The sequence below is a fragment of the Talpa europaea genome, assembly GCF_964194135.1.
Source record: "Talpa europaea genome assembly, chromosome: 15".
Lineage (NCBI taxonomy): Eukaryota > Metazoa > Chordata > Mammalia > Eulipotyphla > Talpidae > Talpa > Talpa europaea.
In genome coordinates, this window is record NC_140083.1 from 74,283,711 (window position 1) to 74,304,244 (window position 20,534).

At 36.7% G+C, this 20,534-nt stretch overlaps 1 protein-coding gene across 3 annotated transcripts in view; it reads left to right on the forward strand.

Moving 5' to 3' along the window:
• Positions 1 to 20,534, forward strand: part of ERC1 (ELKS/RAB6-interacting/CAST family member 1) — a gene marked incomplete at both ends in the record, with an annotated part of 269,908 nt that overhangs the window by 48,375 nt on the left and 200,999 nt on the right. For all 3 annotated transcript variants that reach the window (XM_084254694.1, XM_084254695.1, XM_084254696.1), the window contains 2 exons: positions 1,438 to 1,605; positions 17,528 to 17,695. In XM_084254694.1, coding sequence (XP_084110820.1) covers positions 1,438 to 1,605; positions 17,528 to 17,695 — 336 coding nt within the window. The remainder of the gene's footprint in view (positions 1 to 1,437; positions 1,606 to 17,527; positions 17,696 to 20,534) is intronic.

Sequence of the window (20,534 nt, forward strand, 5' to 3'; positions counted from 1 at the left end):
ACTGGCTGGAAATAGCAGCTACGGGAAATTGTTCTTAAAAGCCTTGTCCCTCAGGGCCTTCCGGGTGGAGCAGCGGGTTGAGCTCAGCACTGTAAAGCTGTCTGCAGCCTCTGCAGCATGGGTTTGATTCCTGGCCGGCGAGGGAGATACCCACATGGCATGACAGACCTCTCCTGTCTCACCCACTGCTCCCCTCAGCACTGTATTTCCGTCCATCTGCCTGTTCTGCTCCCCGCTCTTTCTCTGGTGAATCCTTTCACCCTCCCGCGCCTCTGACCTGTACCCCAGTTCTTGTGTAAAAATAAATAAAATCTTTTTTTTTTTAAAAAGCATTGTCCCTTATAACTAAGATTATTATAATCAAAATGCTTTTGATAGATTTTGTTTAAAAATAATAAAAAGTGTTTTTCCTTTCATCAGTTACTACTAAAAATACTGACTTCTTGTCAAGTTTATTTTCTCAGTAATTAATTTACCTTTGTTAGCCAGTAAATGTAACATAAAAACAGATCTGAATTTTGCTTACTTGGCTTGCATTTATACTGAGAATACTCCTTAAAAGAATTTTAAGAAACATAATAAAAATATAAAGGAGGTGTTTGAAATAAAAAATACTCTAAGATGAGAAATCTATGGAAGAATGAATGGCATCTGTTGATTTTTGGAATATTCTTGGAGTAGTTCAAATTCAAAATATGTTGATTCTTACAGAACTTTATTTAGGTCATAAACTGTTATCCATTTAACTGCTATGACATGACATAACTTTGTAGATGGAATAATTTTTTAGTTGAATACCCCTAAATTATTAAAATTATAAAATTTTTAAAAAGTCCATGTTTATAACATAACATGAAAAGTAACTTTTTGAGATAAGTATTTTGTAAAGACTTCTGTTTAGAAATAAAAAAAGTTTAGTGAAAATAACAAAAAATATAGTAGCTGCAGCTTTTGCAGTTGATCTTAGCCAAAAAGCTGAGAAGGGATGAATTTAACTTTCAGTAGCAATATTGGGAGATTTCTTTTTTGGCTTGTTACATCTACATTAATTCTGCTTTATGTTGTGAAGAGGATTGACTTAATAAAATGAAAAGATATTTTATTAGCATATTGGTTTTCAGATGCTTTTTGTTATAGGCATCGAAAGGAATTGAGATTTTTCTCTGTTTTTCTAAGGGATTCCAGAGAATGTTGAGGAGACACAATAAGTGAAAAAAAAGTTGAAATTTCCCTATTTGCTGAATAAGTTGTGATTTTTTTTTTTGGTTTGGGATGTTGTTAACCAAGATTAGGTGGTGAAAAAAAATGACGTATGTCTTGTTACAAAATTCAGCCTGCATTTACTTTCCTATTTTGTCACTCAGATCTGTCAAAGATCCAGGTGAGAGGCAGTTTTTTATTTCTTTTTACCTTACAGTGTTTTGTTTTCTTCTCTAGATTGGTCAGGTGAAGCAGGAGCTATCTAGAAAGGACACAGAACTACTCGCCCTACAGACAAAGCTAGAAACACTCACGAACCAGTTCTCAGACAGTAAGCAACACATTGAAGTGCTGAAGGAGTCCTTGACTGCTAAGGAGCAAAGGGCTGCCATCCTACAGACGGAGGTAAGAGAATTCTGGGATTTGTGGGAACTTGGTTCCTTGGCACCTTTTCATATGTGTTACCTGTGATGTTTTTGTTATGTTTCTATTTGGGAGATAAGGTTAATTCTTTAGCAGTGTCATCAGTTACTATACGAAAATGTAGCATTCTTGTTTCATTTTGCTCTTAGATCTGACAAATTAAAGTTGGTACAGTTTATTTGTTTCTAGTACTTTACACTTTCACTAAGTCTAAGCTAATATTGTGAAATGAAAAGATAGTTGTAAAAAGGAAATCTGAATGAAGCTTTTGTATCAGGTGTTCTTAATTTTTGACATTCTGAATAGCTTTAAGTAGGCAAACTGGAATCTAGATATGTTCTAGAGAGATTGCATTTTGAACTATGGACTATTAGAATAATCTGTATGTATATATATCTTCATGTTCTGTTTGAAAATAAAGTTAGTATTTTTAGAAATCTTGGTGCACTTATCTGTCCTGATTTCAGGCAGGACCATGTGCTAAAATAGTCCTAGATAAATAAATACAAGGTAGATCAGTATGGATGTGTCGTGTTTGCAGTCAAAGTCATGATATTATTTGGATTTATTGTCTTCTCTTTTAGTTTATTGTCTTAATATTTTTTAAAGATCTCAGTGAAATAGGGAATTAATGTGTGTTTTTGTTGGTGAAAGGATCTGGCTGAAAATAGCAGCTTGATCTTGAATCAGGTATGATGGATAGAAGGAGTGGGGGAGTAAAGACAACACATGGAAATATCATAGCTCCAAAAGTAAGAATCTTCAAGTGAGGAGGGATGGGGAAATGACCCAAACTAGGATGTGACATTGTGTTTTCTTTAGGTAAAGAAACTTTGCTTAAAATGGGTTGTATTTGCAATTTAGGTATATTTGTAATTTTCCGTACAACTTTCACTTTTTCTATTTTAATCATGTTTCATTTTATTATGATATCACCTTCATTCTGTTGCACACAGCCTCATAAAGGCCTGGCCTTATTGGTTACTGAAGTTAAACTTACTACCAGGTGCATAATCCTGGGAATGTTATTTTTCGTCATGCCTTACTTTCCACATCTGTAAGATAAAGATGATAATGAGTCCTTATCTCCTAAGGTGGTTGATAGGATTAAACGGGTTGATTTATATCTAGTGCCTGGCTCACAGTCAGGTTTTTGTATTATTATAGTTCTTGTTATAAGATCCGCTAATATATGTAGACTGTTAAAATGTTGTGAGACCATAGTTGGTTTTCCTTTTATTATTTGAAAGACTGATCTTTCATACATTTATTAAGTTGAATTTAGGTTTATTCAGGGAATTAAAAATATTAAATTAGCTGAAAAATGTTAACCTGCAAAGTTACTAATTTATGGCTTTATTAGAGTTTTCCACTTCAGTAAGTGGTTGCCTGCAGTACTACAGAAAGGTCAGAAGAGGGTGCTATTGTCTTAGAGGTGATCCTACTTTCAAATTTGCTACTGTGAGCTTTGGATGGAGGTGGCAGGTGTGCAAACCAGAGAACCAGGCAGTTGGTTAATGATAACACAAACATTTAAAAGCTTGTCACAGTCTAATAAATGACTTTTTCCCCCTTGGCAATCCATCTTTCTCTTTGTATCCCTCTCAAATAATGTTCTTATTAGCTATGTCTCACACAGATGGGCTTGTGATTGGTTTCTCTACAATAGAGAATAAGGACTGCATTTGTGTTCATTCTTGAATGGTTTTTATATTTGTTTTTAGCCATTGTGGGAGCAACTGAGTTTCAGTGATTACCCCTATACCTTAATAGGACAACTGTTCAAATATAACCATCTCATCCTAAAAGCTTGATTGGTATAAAAGCTAACTTCTTTTTGAATTTGTGATGATTATATGACTGTAACATGCTTACTAGCATTTACAGTTTTTTCTTAAATCATTCTGGTGACACTTGACAAAGGTAACTTTTTCCAAAGAAACTTTCTCATTTTATAACCCCAAAAAAGGCAGTTTGGACCAGCTTTTTGAAAGTTCTCACAGATTTTTCTATAATTTGCCCTACTTGAGCTTGTCTTCCTCTATCAGACTTTGATTAACCCTCAAATCACTAAATTAAGCACATATTTAAAGGAACATGGACTGAGGAATTTATTTTATTTTAATTCCGAAATTCTTTAAGGAAAGAAAGGATAAGGGAAAATACCTGACTTTTTGTTCAGAGTCCAGGGAATGAGGCCCTATAAACAGTGTATGTAATATATAGTATCTCTGGAATCACTCCTAGATTATAAACATATTTTATAATCTATTGTCCTTTATAGATCTGAATTTTGTAACAGCAGTTAATAATGTTGGCTTTGGAATCAGATCTAGGCTTGAAATGCAACCCTCTTCTTTTTACCTCTTTAATTTCTCACTTCCTTATCTGTAAATGAGGGTAATAATACCAATTTCCTGAGACTGTTGTAGCTAGACTAGATGTTTAATTATGCAGCTCTCACCTAAATTTGGAGGGAAATACTAAGTATCAATGGATTAAAACATTTAAAAATGCCTTACAATTTAGAAACTCTTGGATTTGATTTGCTATCTGTTGTTTTATTTGATTCTCGTAGTAATGATGTGGGTTAGGCAAGAAGAGTTTGGCACAGGTGTAACAACAATAATGACTTTAAAACTAAAATTCTAAAATCATTTGTGGTTTATTCAGTCAGGTTGTACCCTTTCAGAGAAAGAACTTAAAGGGAGGAGCTGGACCAGTCCACATTCTCACCAACATTGTATACGGGTTCTTGTTTTTCGCATCCTCTCCAATACTCGTCTGGATTTTTTGATAGGGGCCATTCTTACAGATGTGAGGTGGTATCTTGTGTTTTTGAGTTGCAGTTGCCCGATGATAAGTGATGGATAGCACTAAGAGCAATTTTAGAGTAGACTGTTGTTGTGAGGACCTTAAAGTGGAAACAGTGATCCTTAAAAGCCAACATGAAAACCAGGTCATCTTATACTAATTTTATATTTTTCTTTGTATGATTTCCAGACTGGAAGATCGGGAATATATGGGAGAGGGGAATCTATAGCTCCTCAAGACAGTGGCAAGGCACTGTAAATAAGATGGAAAATCTAATCTGATAAGATAATAATTAGATTTCTTTATTACTATAGAATGACTTTTCCCAAAAGATGGCTTTCAATGATGTTATATTAACCTGTATATAAGTTTCTGGCAGTGTCTTACAGCTTTCTTAACTCTTCCTTGTTAGATATTTTTGTTAATGAATTCTGGATGGGAAAAGTATGGGGAGAGTGGGGTAACAGACATGTTAAATGAGAAATTCAGCATTCCACAAGATCTTTAGGGGAGCAGTGATGAGCTAAGTCAAGCAGGTTAAAATTTGATAGGATGACTATAAAGATCTTATTTTTTCCCATCTTTCTCCAGCTAAAAGCTAGCCAAAAAAGAAAAAAAGGCCCCATTAAAAAATAAAAAGCAAAATAGTCTACTTAAATAATCCTTCAGTGGCTGTCAGAAAACTTCCCCCAAATTAAAAATGCAATCTTACGTTGTTTAAGTAATTTCTAGAAACAAGGAGGAGCTGATCACATCTAAAATACTGAATTTTGGGTACTGTGGTTTAAGGACACAGACACATTTAAGAACATTTAGATGCAGAGAGTCTGAATGCATGACATTATAAGGAGGAGTTGAAGAGTAGCTTGGGGAAAAATCGTCTTAGGAGCATGCAGTCGTCTCCTGGTATTTGAGTAGCTTTTCTGTGGAAGAGCTCTAAGAGGTTAAACTTAGGCCAATGGCTAAACCTACAGAAAACATTTTTCCTTTTACTTCAAGATATGAAAGAACTTTTTTTCTGTATCTGTTAAAAACAGAGTAAGGGTAACCTTGAGATTTCCTTTTTATTTAAAGGAAATCTCTTTGTAAATTAAATATTCAGTGGATTATCTGGGATAAGTTAGAGAAGAATCTTGTACCTAGTCTTTACTGAAGTATTCAAATACTAGAGATGCCTGCTTGAAAAGTGATGTAGAGACACAGGCTTTAGAGATTGAATCAGGTGACCTTTGGTGTACTTCTGGTGCAGCAATTCTCTGCTTTTTTGTGATTCTAAGAGTTTTCACATAGAGAGGGCTATAGGCTTAGTTGAGCTTAATTCTGATACCACAATGAGGAAGTGTTACAGAAGTATTGGCTTAGATGGGTCAAGGGAGAAAAAGGTTGGCTGACTGTCTTGCTTTATCGGATTTGCAGAGACCAAGGCTGCATCATAGCTGAATAGAGCTTATTACAGTATATTTTGTATAGATGTTACCATGTCTTCTTTGTCTGCTGTGAATTTTTTTTTCAGATTTATTTATTTATGCATTTAAGAGCTGGGGTACAGGCCAGAGGTGCAGGAGGGGTGTGTGTATGTGACAGGATTCACCAGAGACAGAGTGGGGAACAGAACAGGCAGACTGACTGAAATACACTGCTGAGGGGAACAGCAGGTGAGTCAGGAGCAGTCTGCCGCGCCGTGTGGGTAGCTCCCTGGCCAGAGTTCAAACTCGTGTTGCAGTGGCCACGGATAGCTTCATAAGTTGCGTCTTAACCCCTTGTGCCACCAAGGAGGCCCTGCTGTGAATTTTTAAGGGAAAATGTGTAGATATGATATCAACACTGATTTTTTTTTAATTATAAATTTGCCGTGCTGCCCTCCCCACCACCCTTTTGGGTAAAGTACAAATAAACTCCGTGGTGTGGAATGGCGTATCTCTACCCCTGCCCTTTCTGATGTTTCTTTGAGCTCTTTAGCTTCAAAAAGAACTCAATTCAGGCCTCCCCGGTGGCGCAGCAGTTGAGCGCTGGGTTGCAAAGCTGCCCGCAGCCTCTGCAGCGCCGGTTCAATCCCCGGCTGCCGGGCAAGGGTCCCAGATGGTGCGCAGACCTCTCCTGCCGCCCGCTGCTCCCCTCAGCAGTGTACTTTGTCTGTCTGCCTGTTCTGCTCCCCACTCTGGCTCTGGTGAATTCTGTCACCCTCCTGTGCTTCTGACTGCACCCAGTGCTTGTATGAATAAATAAATAAATCTTTAAAAAAAAAAAAGAACTCAATTCCATTTGTTGAAATAGTCTTTTAAAAAGGTTTATTTGTGTATGTTGTCAACCCCGCAGCCCAGTGCCATTCATTCAGCCACCTTGTTAGATGGGAACAATGGGTAATAGGAATTGGATTTAGTGCTCTTGAGCAAGTCATTTAATTTGAACTTTGATTTCCTCATCTTTTAAATCAGTTTTAAATGAGATTATTTGATTATTTTATTAAAAACTTTATGAAATACTGCCAAATACAGGAAAAATGCAGAAAGTAGTATGATACCCACCACTTGGTTTTAACTTACATTAATATTTGAACATTAAAGGTAAACTTTAAAGCTCCTTTTTAAAAATATTTTATTTTATATAATTCTTACATCATTTTTCATTTTTGCACAATGTATGCATTTTCATTTTGGTTATGTTCCCCATACAATTGCACCCCCCCTTATTTTAACCCTAATCCTTTCTCTCCCCACTTCTCCCCCCCATAGTGTGTGTCTGGTTTATAGTTGCTTGTTGATTTTGATTTTTACTTTGTATTAATTAGTCTTTTTCCTGGTCCCTTATTTAGGTTTTCTAAATTCCTGCTATGAGTGAGACCATCCGGTATTTTTCTTTTTCTTTCTGACTTATTTCGCTGAGCATGATCCCTTTCAGCTCCATCCATGTTGCTGCAAACTGCATGTGTTTATCTTTTTTGATTGCTGAGTAATATTCCGTGGTATATATGTACCACATCTTCTTGATCCAGTCATCTATTTTTGGGCATTTGGGTTGTTTCCAAAGTTTAGCTATTGTAAACAGTGCTGCTATAAACATAGGGGTGCAGGTGCTCTTTGGAATTAATGTTTCTGTGTCCTTTGGGTAAATACCTAGGAGTGGAATTGCTGGATCATATGGAAGCTCTATGTTTAGCAGGTCCAGAAATCTCCACACAGCTCTCCATAGTGGTTGGACCAGTTTGCACCCCCACCAACAGTACAGAAGAGTTCCTTTTTCTCCACACCCTCGCCAACATTTGTTGTTGCTAGTTTTTTTAATATGTGCCATTCTCACTGGTGTAAGATGGTATCTCATGGTAGTTTTGATTTGCATTTCCCTGATTACAAGTGATGTTGAACATTTTTTCATATGTCTGTTGGCCATTTGCATTTCCTCTTTGGAGAAGTTTCTTTTTAGTTCTTCTGCCCATTTTTTGACTGGATTATTTTCTTTGCTGTTGTTGAGTCTCATCAGCTCTTTGTAGATTTTTGTGATCAGTCCTTTATTATAAGTGTTGTGTGCAAAAATGTTCTCCCAGTTTGTGGGGTTTCTCTTTGTTTTTGTTATTGTCTCTTTTGCTGTGCAGAAGCTCTTTAATTTGATGTAGTCCCAGCTGTTTATCTTTGCCTTCGCTATCACTGCTTTGGGTGATGTGTCTGTAAAGATGTCTTTGAGGTGCATGTCATGTAGTGTTTTGCCTATATTTCCTTCTATATATTTTGTGGTTCCGGTCTTATGTCTAGTTTTTTAATCCATTTTGAGTTGGTTTTTGTGCATGGTGTGAGGTAGTAGTCAAGTTTCATTCTTTTGCATGTAGTGACCCAGCACCATTTATTGAACAAACTTTCTTTGCTCCAGTGCATATTCTTTGCTCCTTTATCAAATATCAATTGACCATAAATCTGTGGGTTTATTTTTGGATTTTCTATTCGGTTCCATTGGTCGGTGTGTCTCTTCTTGTTCTAATACCGTGCAATTTTGATGATTATGGCTTTGTAGTGTAGTCTGAAGTCTGGGCATGTGATGCCTCCATTCCCCCCCTTTTTTTTTCTGGAGAGCTTTGGCTATTTGGGGTTTTTGGTGATTCTATATGAATTTCATCAATAATTGTTCTATTTCTTTGAAGAATGTTATTGAAATTTTTATTGGAATAGCATTGAATCTGTAAAATGCTTTTGGTAGGATCGCCATTTTGATAATGTTAATTCTTCCAATCCATGAGCAGGGTGAAACTCCTTTAAAAGAAAACATTTTTTGAAAAAAGGAAATCTTTTTGTAAATTAAATATTCAGTGGATTGTCTAAGTAAAAGGCTTTGTTAGAATCTCAGGTTTTTAGAATGGGTTTGAACTAAGAATAAAAACTTGAAAGCTGTCATGGAGTTAGTGGGTTAAAGGCTTAGAACTGAGTTGGTTTCTTTAGGGAAAGTTGTTTAAAGTGAGATACAAAGACTGGGGAATGACAGAGAAGCCAGTGAAGAAAATTGAAGGGAGTCATATTGGTACAGGCAACAGAGGAATAAATAGGTTTATAGGAAGCAACTATTGTTTCCATATACTTCAGTGTTAACTGAGAATGTGCATTTCGAGAGATCTGTATGTTGATGTAGAACAAGTAAGGTTAAGGTAGGCAGAGATAATGAATAGTTTTGTGATCAGAAATGAGAGGCCAGAACAGCAAGGGAGTCGTTTTTCTGTTTCTGTTCATTGGTAAAGAAAATCTTGTAGAGAGAAAAACCTTCTGTTTTTGTTGAAGTTGGCATAACCTACTTGCCACAGACCTTGATGCTTGGCAAACTAGGAGGGTGCTGTTCCTGCAGCTCAGTTGATGTGAATAAACAAGGTCTTGTTCCTACTGCCAGAAACAGTGTTGGGGTGATGACTGCGTGTCCTGCTAGTCTCTCACTTTCCTGAATGTGTTTTTTGTGGTTTGCAAAATATGGACCTCATGCAAAATTATACTGTGAATCTAGTTCACTCCAAACCAAAAGATCAGTGTAGAATTCATAGCAATTAATCTAGTAATAGCAAAGTGGTTTTTGTGGTTGTTTTTATCTCAGATCTCCAAACCAGCACATCCAAATTCTGCATTGCAAGAAAAGTATACACAGGTGATTTGAATTGAATGAGAAGTAAAGAAAATATCATTTAATAATTATAATATGGGCATTTCTGTACTTAATGTTTGTGATCTCAATTATTTTTTGTATCAAAGCCTGCATTTCTAACAACATTCACACCAAAGATCTGCATGTTTATAATGAGTTTTCGTTCTTTAACTTTCAGTTACCACTTCCTTGTGCGTCTTATATCCGACATGGCATGCAGGTATTAATGACTGGTTAGAACTGGCACATTCCTGTGTCACCTAACTGAGTAAAAATGAAGCAGGGCTCTTTATGGTGAAGAAGCAGTCACTATTCTGTGAGATATTGGTGCCATCAGAGTGAGAAGCACATAGATGAGGGATATTTTCCTGCTATTATGATTTCTGATCCATAGAGGGAAAGCCTGTCATGTTTCTGAAATTAATGCTGAGAACTGGGTGAGAAGAAAATTAGGGTTATTAATTATTATTGATAAGTCTTATTAAGACTTATTCGTAGTTTTAAATGTGCTTTTTTTGGCCTGTAATTTTTGCCTTCAAGTTGCTGTGTTGCACTTGTAGTCTTTGGTTAGACATATTAGAGATGGGGTGTATATTAAATACAAATTAGAGTGTAGAAATTAAGTGTAAATGATTTAGTAAGTGATTTATCTATTTTAAAATTTTCTGACATTTCTGCTTTCTAAGATGTTGGCCTTTTTTACTGTGCAGAAGGGTCAGTAAGTGCCCTCTTGACTCACCGTGACTGATGCCCTGTAATGGAGTCAGCTAATAGGAACCAAATCTGATACGTCAAATAGGATTAGTAGCCACGCAGGCTGGCTTGAGCTGAGCCTTGGTGCCAAGTGGTTAGGGGTCAGTGGGTTCTTTGGCATCTTGAGCGTGCTGGTTGTTAAATTTCATGTTCTGCAAAGGTCCCTGCTCTGTGGTGGTGGGCCTTCTCTGCTGATTGACTCAGTATTTAGTATGGTGTGACTTTTCTGGATGTTTTTCTTCTGTGCTCGATAGAGTGTTTCTATTAATAGGTAAAATGAAGGCAAACCAAGGGTAACTTAAAAGGTTTTGCCATCTTGTAGTTTGGAAGGAATCTCAGTGGCAATCATGTAATTCATCTTTGTTTTGCCTGAGATACCAACTCTTGCTCTGAGGTTTTAGTGTTGAATTCAGGCACCAAAACTGGGCTTAACAATTATTGTAGTTCTACTTTTGGTCAGTAATACACTTTTTTTAAATCAGTGTAAATGAACTTCATTTTTCAAAATCTTTGATCATGTATAACTAACTGCCCCCCCAAAATTAACTAGCTAGATATAAATCTAACAAAACATGTAAAGGACCTACATGTGCTGAAAATTATAAATAGTTAATGAAAGAAAACAAAGATCTAAAAGTTTTTCCTTTAAATAATATATGAAATGTGAACTTAACATTTATCAAAATAGCCTAGTTGAAAGTTTCCTGAAAAAGAAAGAAAAAAGAAATGTTCTTAGGGACAAGGAAAAAGATCAGTGTTGGGCCTTGTAGTTTTTAATGAAAGACCTATTTTTACATCTTTGGTTAAATTTATTCCTAAATAATTATTTTTGATGCAGTTGTAAATGGGATTGTTTTCTCCTTCTGATAGTTCATTATTAGTGTATAGAAACACAACAGATTTTTGCATATTGATTTTGTATCATGCAGCTTTATTAGTTGATTAGATCTAATGGTTTTGATGAAGTTTATGTTTTTAAAATATAGGTATGTCAATGTCATTTGTAAATAGTGAGAGTTTTACTTGTTCCTTTCCAATATGGATGTCTTTTATTCTTTTTCTTGTCTAATTACTCTGGACACCCCATAGTATGTTGAACACCCCATAGTATGTTGGACATACTATGGGGTATGGACACCCCATAGTATGTTGAATAGAAGTGAAGAGAGAGTGGGCATCCTTGACCTGTTCCTGATGTTAGGGGAAAAGCTTTCAACTTTTTACCGTTGAGCATGATGTTAGCTGTGGGCTTGTCATATATGGCCTTTATTATATTGAACAATGTTTCTTCTACATCCACTTGTTGAGAGTTTATATCATAAATAGATGAATTTTCTGAAATGCTTTTATTGCATCTATTGAGATGCAGAAGTTAAACGTGTTGGAGAGGGTGTGGAGAAAAGGGAACCCTCATGCACAGTTGACGGGAATGTGATTTGGTGCAGCCATTATAGGAAAATGTGGAATTTCATTTAAAAAATTAAAACTACAACTATGATCTTGGAATTCCACTTTTAGGGTTTTGTTTTTTTTTTTAAAGATTTTATCTATCTATACACACAAGAGCTGGGGTATAGGCCAGAGATGTGGGGTGGGGAGAGGATTCACCAGAGACAGAGTGGGGAACAGATCAGGCAGACTGACTGAAGTACACTGCTGAGGGGAGCAGCGGGCGAGTCCGGAGAGGTCTGCCGTGCATATGGGTTGCTCCCCGGCCGGCCGGGGATTGAACTCACGCTGCAGTGGCCATGGATTGCCCCACAGCGCGGTATTCAACCCCTTGTGCCACCAGGGAGGCCCCACTTTGAGGTATTTATCCAAAAAAAAAAATGAAAACACTAACTTGAAAAGGTATATGCACCCCTATATTCATTGCAGCATCATTTACTGTAGGCAAGACATGGAAATAACCTAAATATTCTGATTGATGACTGGGTTCAAGAAATTACCACATACACAGACATATCATTCACATATAAAAAGAGAACTAAATCTTGCCATTTGCAAGATGACATGGATACACCTCGAGGGCATTATGTTAAGTGAAATAAGTGAGCTAGAGAAAGACAAACACTGTACCACTGCTTTTATATATGGAATCTTAAAAAAAAAAAAAACCCACAAGAAAACACTAAGCTGACAAATAAGCTCACAGATACAGAGAACAGATTCGTGGTTGCCAGAGGGTGGGGATTGGAATGTGGAAGAAATGGGTGAAATGGCTCAAATAAAAAAATATACCTTATTGCATATTTTATTATATTGAGCAGTATATTGACCCAATTTTTAAATTGAGTCATATTTAATTTTGCCAGTCACAGAACATTCATGTTTTTGTTTATTTTTAAAGATTTATTTATTTATTTTAATTTTTTTTTTTTAAAAGAGGCATGTTTTATTTATTTGTTTGCTTGTTTGTTTTGTTTATACATGCACTGGGTACAGTCAGAAGCACGGGAGGGTGAGAGAATTCACCAGAGCCAGAGCGGGGAGCAGAGCAGGCAGAAGGACCGAAGTACACTGCTGAGGGGAGCAGCGGGCGGCAGGAGAGGTCTGCGCGCCATGTGGGACCCTCCTCCAGGGGACGGAGAGCAGCCGGGGATCGAACCGGCGCTGCAGAGGCCGCGGGCAGCTTCGTAACCCAGCGCTCAACCGCTGCGCCACCGGGGAGGCCCAAGATTTATTTTTATTTATTTATGCATACAAGAACTGGAGTGTAGGCCTAGCGGCAGAGGATAAGTAGATTCACTAGAGACAGAGAGGGCAGCAGAACAGGTGGATCTACTAAAATACACTGCTGAGGGGAGCAACAGGCAAGACAAGAGAGGTCTGCTGTGCCATGTGGGTTAGCTTCCTAGCCAAGGAATTGAACTTTTGCCACAGTGGCTGAAGATCGCTTGATAGTGCTGAGACTTTAACCCCTGCACCACCAGGGAGGGCCTATTCATATTTTTAAAAAGAAAGTATAAATGTGCTTCCAGCTTTTTTAGTATTATTTTTATTAAGCAATTTTTTAGGTACATAAAAATATATAGATTGAAATTATAAAACAAACACCTTAAAATGCTATTATGATGTGCCGAATTTCTAAATGTTAAGTACATACTTGTACTTACCACTATTTTTCTTTATGATGTATCCTTTGTGAGTCTTTTTAAAAATAAAAATTCTTCCATGCCTCAGTGTTTTATTTTCTAATACTTCTTTTCTAAAGATTTGCTTTTCATAAATAGATCTTTAATTCATCCAGGATTCATTTCTGTGTATGATATGCAGTAGGGATCTTCCCTCCTCTTCACTATGAGTATCTGGTTGTCTAACAACAATTTATTGAATATGCCATCTTTTTCTCACTGATTCATTATTGCCACTGTTTTTTTTTTTTTAATGTATTTTTTTTTTAATAGAGGCATGTTTTTTTATTTATTTATTTGTTTGTTTGTTTGTTTTGTTTATACATGCACTGGGTACAGTCAGAAGCGCGGGAGGGTGAGAGAATTCACCAGAGCCAGAGCGGGGAGCAGAGCAGGCAGAAGGACCGAAGTACACTGCTGAGGGGAGCAGCGGGCGGCAGGAGAGGTCTGCGCGCCATGTGGGACCCTCCTCTGGTGGCCGGGGAGCAGCCGGGGATCGAACCGGCACCGCAGAGGCCGCGGGCAGCTTCGCAACCCAGCGCTCAACCGCTGCGCCACCTGGGAGGCCCAACCACTGTTTTATATATGTATGGGTCCCTACATATTTTGGTCTGTGGTTACGCTCCCATTTCAATCGCAAAGGTCCATTGGTTATTTCAGTCCCAAAACTTTGTTTTCTAATTTTACTTCAACAACAGATTTATTGACATAAAATAAATGGCATATATTTGAAATGTACTTATAAGCCAGATATTGAAGAGATTTGTAAAAATTAAAACTGATATTGTTTTCACTATTTTTTTAATAAAATGTTATTTATATAATAGATTTGTTTTAAATGAATAGGTACTTTTAAAAAATGTTTTAATTTTGAATTTGGTAAATATTGTTAGGTATGACTCACATAAACAAAGTGTCTCTGGGGCCTTCAATAACTTTTAAGAGTATCAAGGAATCTTGAAACCAAAGAATTTGAAAGCAGTTGGTGTAAGGGACCATTCAGATACATGAGGCTCTTGCAATACCAGAGCAGTTGTCCAAAAGAAGTTTGGGATTTTGTGCAGTTCATCTTTACTTTGCATTGCCCTGATATCAAGTTTTCTATCTGTGAAGGCGTCTTCAAAACTCAGTCCTTTAGGTCACAGAAATAAGTAAAAGAAAAAGTAGGGGGACAGACATGACTTCTGTTATTAGTTTACCTCCTTGAGCTTCTGATCTGTTTTCAACAGTTAGTGATGATGTGTGTGTGCACGTGTGCATTCATACATGTGTGTGCATGCTCCTCTGTGAACTTAAAAAGAAGTTGTACTTCATCCAGCATTTTTGGAATGTTTTGTAGATGTGTAGTGGGTTAAGTGGTGTTCTCTATGAATATATACCTACCTGGAACCTCAGAACATGATGGTGTTTGGAAAAAGGGTCTTTGCAGATATAATTAGTTAAGGATTGAGATTAGATACGTCATTGAATCTAATTGGAGCTGGCCCTAAATCCAGTGACTCGCATCCTTATAAGAAAAGACAGCACGCAGAGACATAGAGAAGCAGATCATTTATTTTTATTTATTTATTTTTAAATAATAAATTTTATTTTTATATTCCCCCATACAACTGCACATGCCCCATTCTGACCCCAATCCCTCCCCTCCCGGCCCCCACCCCCCAAAAAGTGTCTCTGGTTCATAGTTTTTTGTTGATTTTGATTTTCACTTTCTTATAGTTATTCGTTTTCCTGATCCCTTATTTAAGTTTTCCAGATTCCTGCTATGAGTGAGACCATCCGGTATTTTTCTTTTTCTTTTTGGCTTATTTCGCTGAGCATGATCCCTTCCAGCGCCATCCATGTTGCTGCAAATTGCATGTGTTTATCTTTTTTGAATGCTGAGTAATATTCCATGGTATATATGTACCACATCTTCTTGATCCAGTCATCTATTTTTGGGCATTTGGGTTGTTTCCAAAGCTTAGCTATTGTAAATAGTGCTGCTATAAACATAGGGGTGCAGGTGTTCTTTGGAATTGATGTTTCTGTGTCCTTTGGGTAAATACCTAGGAGTGGAATTGCTGGATCATATGGAAGCTCTATGTTTAGTAGGTCCAGAAATCTCCACACAGCTCTCCATAGTGGTTGGACCAGTTTGCACTCCCACCAGCAGTGCAGGAGAGTTCCTTTTTCTCCACAACCTCGCCAACATTTGTTGTTGCTAGTTTTTTTAATATGTGCCATTCTCACTGGTGTAAGATGGTATCTCATGGTAGTGTTGATTTGCATTTCCCTGATTACAAGTGATGTTGAACATTTTTTCATATGTCTGTTGGCCATTTGCATTTCCTCTTCAGAGAAGTTTCTTTTTAGCTCTTCTGCCCATTTTTTGACTGGGTTATTTTCTTTGTTGTTGTTGAGTCTCATCAGCTCTTTGCAGATTTTTGTGATCAGTCCTTTATCATTAGTGTTGGGTGCAAAAATGTTCTCCCAGTTTGTGGGGTTTCTCTTTGTTTTTGTTATTGTCTCTTTTGCTGTGCAGAAGCTCTTTAATTTGATGTAGTCCCAGCTGTTTATCTTTGCTTTCACTATCACTGGAGAAGCAGATCATTTAAAGATGGGTGGGGAGATTGGAGTGATGCATTTTAAGTCAAGAATTACCAAGAGCCACCAAGAGCTAGCAAGAACCTGGAAGGATTCTTCCTTAGAGCCCTCAAAGAGAGCATTGCACTGTTAGCACCTTGATTTTGGTGTTATGTTGAGTTAAACATTTATCTTCTGTACACAGTTCTCTCTGTACCTTTGCAGCAGCTCTTGCCATAATATATTTATGTGATCTACTTAAGGAACTCTTCTCATTCACTTGTAACTTCTTCAAAAGGCCCAGATTATCTTAGTTATTTTTGTGTCCCCAGTGCTCAGCCCGTGGCAATCTTTCTGAAACATAATTTCCCCAGTTTAAAAACCTTCACTGACTTTCCTTTACAAGCAGAATAAAACCCAAGCACTGTATTTTTTGCTATCAAGGCCTTTGAGATCTCTCTTTTCAGATTGTTTCTTGCCTTCTTCTACTTCATGTTCAGCAGCAATAAATGTATTTGCAAACATACCATGCTTTTCCGGTTTTAAAATATTTTATTTTCTCTCTCTAAAATGTGTGACATTTCCCCTGCCCTTCCTTTTATATCTGTTGAAGTTCTAGTCATCATTCAAAATCAATTCAGAAAATACTTCTTTGAGAAACTTTTTCTGACTCCTTTGACATGTTCAGGGGAAAGGTATCTCTTTCTATGTATCATCTTTGTACCTTTTATGTTAGTATCCTTTGGTGTATGATAAAAGGTAATAATTTTTGTGGTCATAGCTAGCCTTTGAGTTCCAGTTCTTATACTTGCTAGTTCTGTAATATGATGTAAATTATTTAGCTCCTCTGAGTGCCATTTTTCTTATCTTTAAAACCGGGATAATATTTGCTACTTTTCAGGGTTTTGTGTGTGTGTGTGTGTGTGTGTGTGTATGTATCTTTTTAATTTATTTAAGCATACAAGAACTGGGGTATAGGCCAGCAGTGCAGGGGGCTGAGAGGATTTACCATAGACACTGTGGGGTGCAGAACAGGCAGATCATTTCAGCACTGCTGAGGGGAGCAGCGGGTGAGACAGGAGAGGTCTGCTACGCCATGTGGGTCAGCTCCCTGGCCGGGGATTGAACTCATGCCAAACTAATGCTGAACTCATGTTGCAGTGGCTGGAGATTGCTTGATAGTGCTGAGACTTTAACCCCTGTGCCACCAGGGAGGCCCTACTTTACAGTGTTGTTTTAAACAAGATAGAATTATTCAGGACAGAAAGGTGAACAAAAATGGTTCTTTGCTGAAGAAGTACAGTAATAAGATGAAAAGTGGTAAGTTTAACTATTCAGTGCTGTGGGAACAGAGGAGAAGGAGGTAGCAGTTGTCTGTTGGGGGTTTGCAAGATATTTATTAAAACAGTAGCATAGGAATAGGGCTTTAAAAGAGTTGTTCAGTGGTCAGATTTTTTCATTTGGACAGTGTATGCATCTACATTACATTCCTTTCTTCTCAATCACTTATAAAAATTTTACGTTCTTAGGTGGATGCTCTTCGATTGCGTTTGGAAGAGAAAGAAACCATGCTGAATAAGAAGACAAAACAAATTCAGGATATGGCCGAGGAGAAGGGAACTCAAGCTGGAGAGATCCATGACCTCAAGGACATGCTGGATGTGAAGGAGCGAAAGGTTAACGTTCTTCAGAAGAAGGTAAGGTGCAGGCGTTCTGGGTAATGATTGGGGCGTAATCCTGATTCTCACCACTAAGTCGAACCTGTCAACGTTCCTTTTGTGTTTCCTCTGAGTATATTTTAGCAGTTCATGATTGTAACTTTTGTTGGAATAGATGGTGAAAACTGCTGCAGCTCTTACCATAATATATATATATGATCTACTTATGGAACTCTACTCATTCTCACTTGTAACTTCTTCAGAAGGCCCAGATTATTTTAGTTATCTTTGCGTCCCCAGTGCTCAGCCCGTGGCAGTCTTTCTGAAACATAATTTCCCCAGCTTAAAAACCTTCGCTGACTTCCATTTACAAGCAGGACAAAACCCAAACGCTTTTTTTTTTTTTTGCAATCCAGGCCATTGAGATCTCTCTTTTCAGGTTGTTTCTTGCCTTTCTTGTACTTCATGCTCAGCAGCACCAAATATATTTGCGAACATATCCCTGGCCGGGATAAGGAGGAATATGTGAACAGCTTAAACAATGTCAGTATTGTTCTTATTAAGATGAGTAAATAAATGGGCTTGTATATTAATTTATATTTATATAAATTAATATAAATTAATGATATATATAATTGAATATTTCACAACATGCAGATATATACATTAAATATTATGTAATTTAAAACATCTGAAAGCAGATTACTTTAAATTTGCATGGTTGGCACATGCAAGGTTTATTCTGTACCCATTCCTTTTGTTTGATATTAATAATAAAAATACTTAAAAAAACCCTCTACAGTATACACACTGGTCTTCATTGAAAAAGAATTTTTTCTGTATTTTGTTTGAAATTTAGTCTTAATTTGTCTTCCTAAAATTAGAACCATCTTTTTTTAGAAGTTTGTTTATACATTTTGAAACAATGTCTGATACAGATGTGTCATTTGATAAAGTTGTCTGATTCAATTTTTCCTGTAAGGTCTCTGGCAAATTATTCAGCTTTGGTAAATTATGTCTAATTATAATGACAGTTTTGATCCACTTGCCTTGAATTTGGCTATGTATAGTTTTTGCTAGTAGAGATTAACTTGGGTCCATATTGAAGGAATCTAATACTTTTTGTACAGGGCAGCTTTTTGGATATTAGGAGCTTGTTATTTGACAACTCCCACATCTTATTTTCCTGTGTGAAAGATTTGTAACTCCCATTGTTGTTATGTGCCCCGGATAATTTTACTGATGGCAGTTATTTGTCTCAGCTAATTTTCCCTTTGTTCTTGACTTGTCCAGTGGAATTTTTGGATCTAATTCAAAGAGATGATTAGAATATCACTAATATACTGTTCTTGGTTCTAGCTGAAATGCAATATTGGGCAATTTATTGAAGCTTACTAACTTACATCTGGGGGCAGGATATAATGGGTACCTAAGGGTTTTTGTTAAATGATGTAGTGTGTATGAAAGTACTAAATTTTACATTGTTAAGTTCAGCCAGTTATTTTAATCTTTGAGGATCTTTTTGAATCTTAATTTGATTAATTAGTTCGTTTCCTTCAATTTTATGTCTTCAATCCAGTTATGATCATATTCTTTGTACTTTCATAATAAGTGATAAGATATTGAGTAGTCCCAGAAAAGTCTTTTGTAGTATATTGTACCTCTAGCAAGTCAATATATTCATCAAAACAATTATAAAAGCTTTTTTGTTGCTTCTAGAGTTTTTTTAGTTGTTGTCACTAAGCCTATTTTGTTTACAAATCTAGCCATTTTATTACTTACATGCATGCTCCTGCTCCTCTCTGTTTTTCATCCAGGTCCTTAGAAATCTGTCTTAGAAATCTGAGTTGATTAGAAAGATCACTCTGTATCATTCCATACTTAAAATGATAACCTGGATAGTGAATGATATGATATATTCAAACTATTTTTGGCTTTTTCATGACTACCCCCACCCACAAATTTTCCTTGCTTCCTGAGCAATGTATGTATTTGTATACAGTGGTATATTTGCTTTTTCTCTTCCCTCCCTGCCCTCTTACTAAATACATTTATAGTTGCACAGTCAAAATTCTTGTGGGTTTCCCCGTCTACCCAGACTGCTCAAACTGTCTTCATTCAACATAGCAGATAATTTTACTGTTGTATGCTAGGTGCTCTCCTGAATACAAGAACAAAAGATGTGGTTTCTTTGCAGAGCTTCAGAGTTGTGAGAGTTAAAGAAGTTATGATACAACTGGTATATAGTGGGCACAAAGCTATGAGTTTTATATTTGACCTTGTGTGAAAGGAGTCTAAGAAGTTTTAGGAGCTGAGGTCATAAAACTGAAAGTAAGTTTGCTGGGTCGATGGGGAAGAGGTGAGACATCCCAGCCAAGAGAGAAGTGTGGATGAAAATGTGGAGTAATGCATCTTTCTGTACTTACTACGTCCTAACATTTTTTCTTTAGTTTTCAAGCTTTTTCTAATATTATTCTTAAAAATTTTTGATATAACTCTATGAATGCCTATTCTTTATTAGTGTGAGCTCATATTACATGATCTATGGGAAAATTATTTCCAATTCTTATAAGTTTTCAGTGCATGTACTCATCTCTGTTGTACCGTTAGTTTATTTAGGAAACTACTAAATAGAATTCAGCTTTTCTTTCCTTGGACCTTGATGATTTTCCTTCAGAAACTTATTTGCAGTGAGATATTGAAAGAGGTAGAACTTTAGATATTTTTGGAGAGATGCCTTAATTCTTCTAACACTTAACCTACTTTGTTTCTGGATTCAGACACTGATTCCACCAGGAATGGGGTTTGGTAACTCTGCTTTCATCCCTTTCTTGTCTTGAACATCTACATTCTTTGTTATTTTTTCACAAGTATTTAT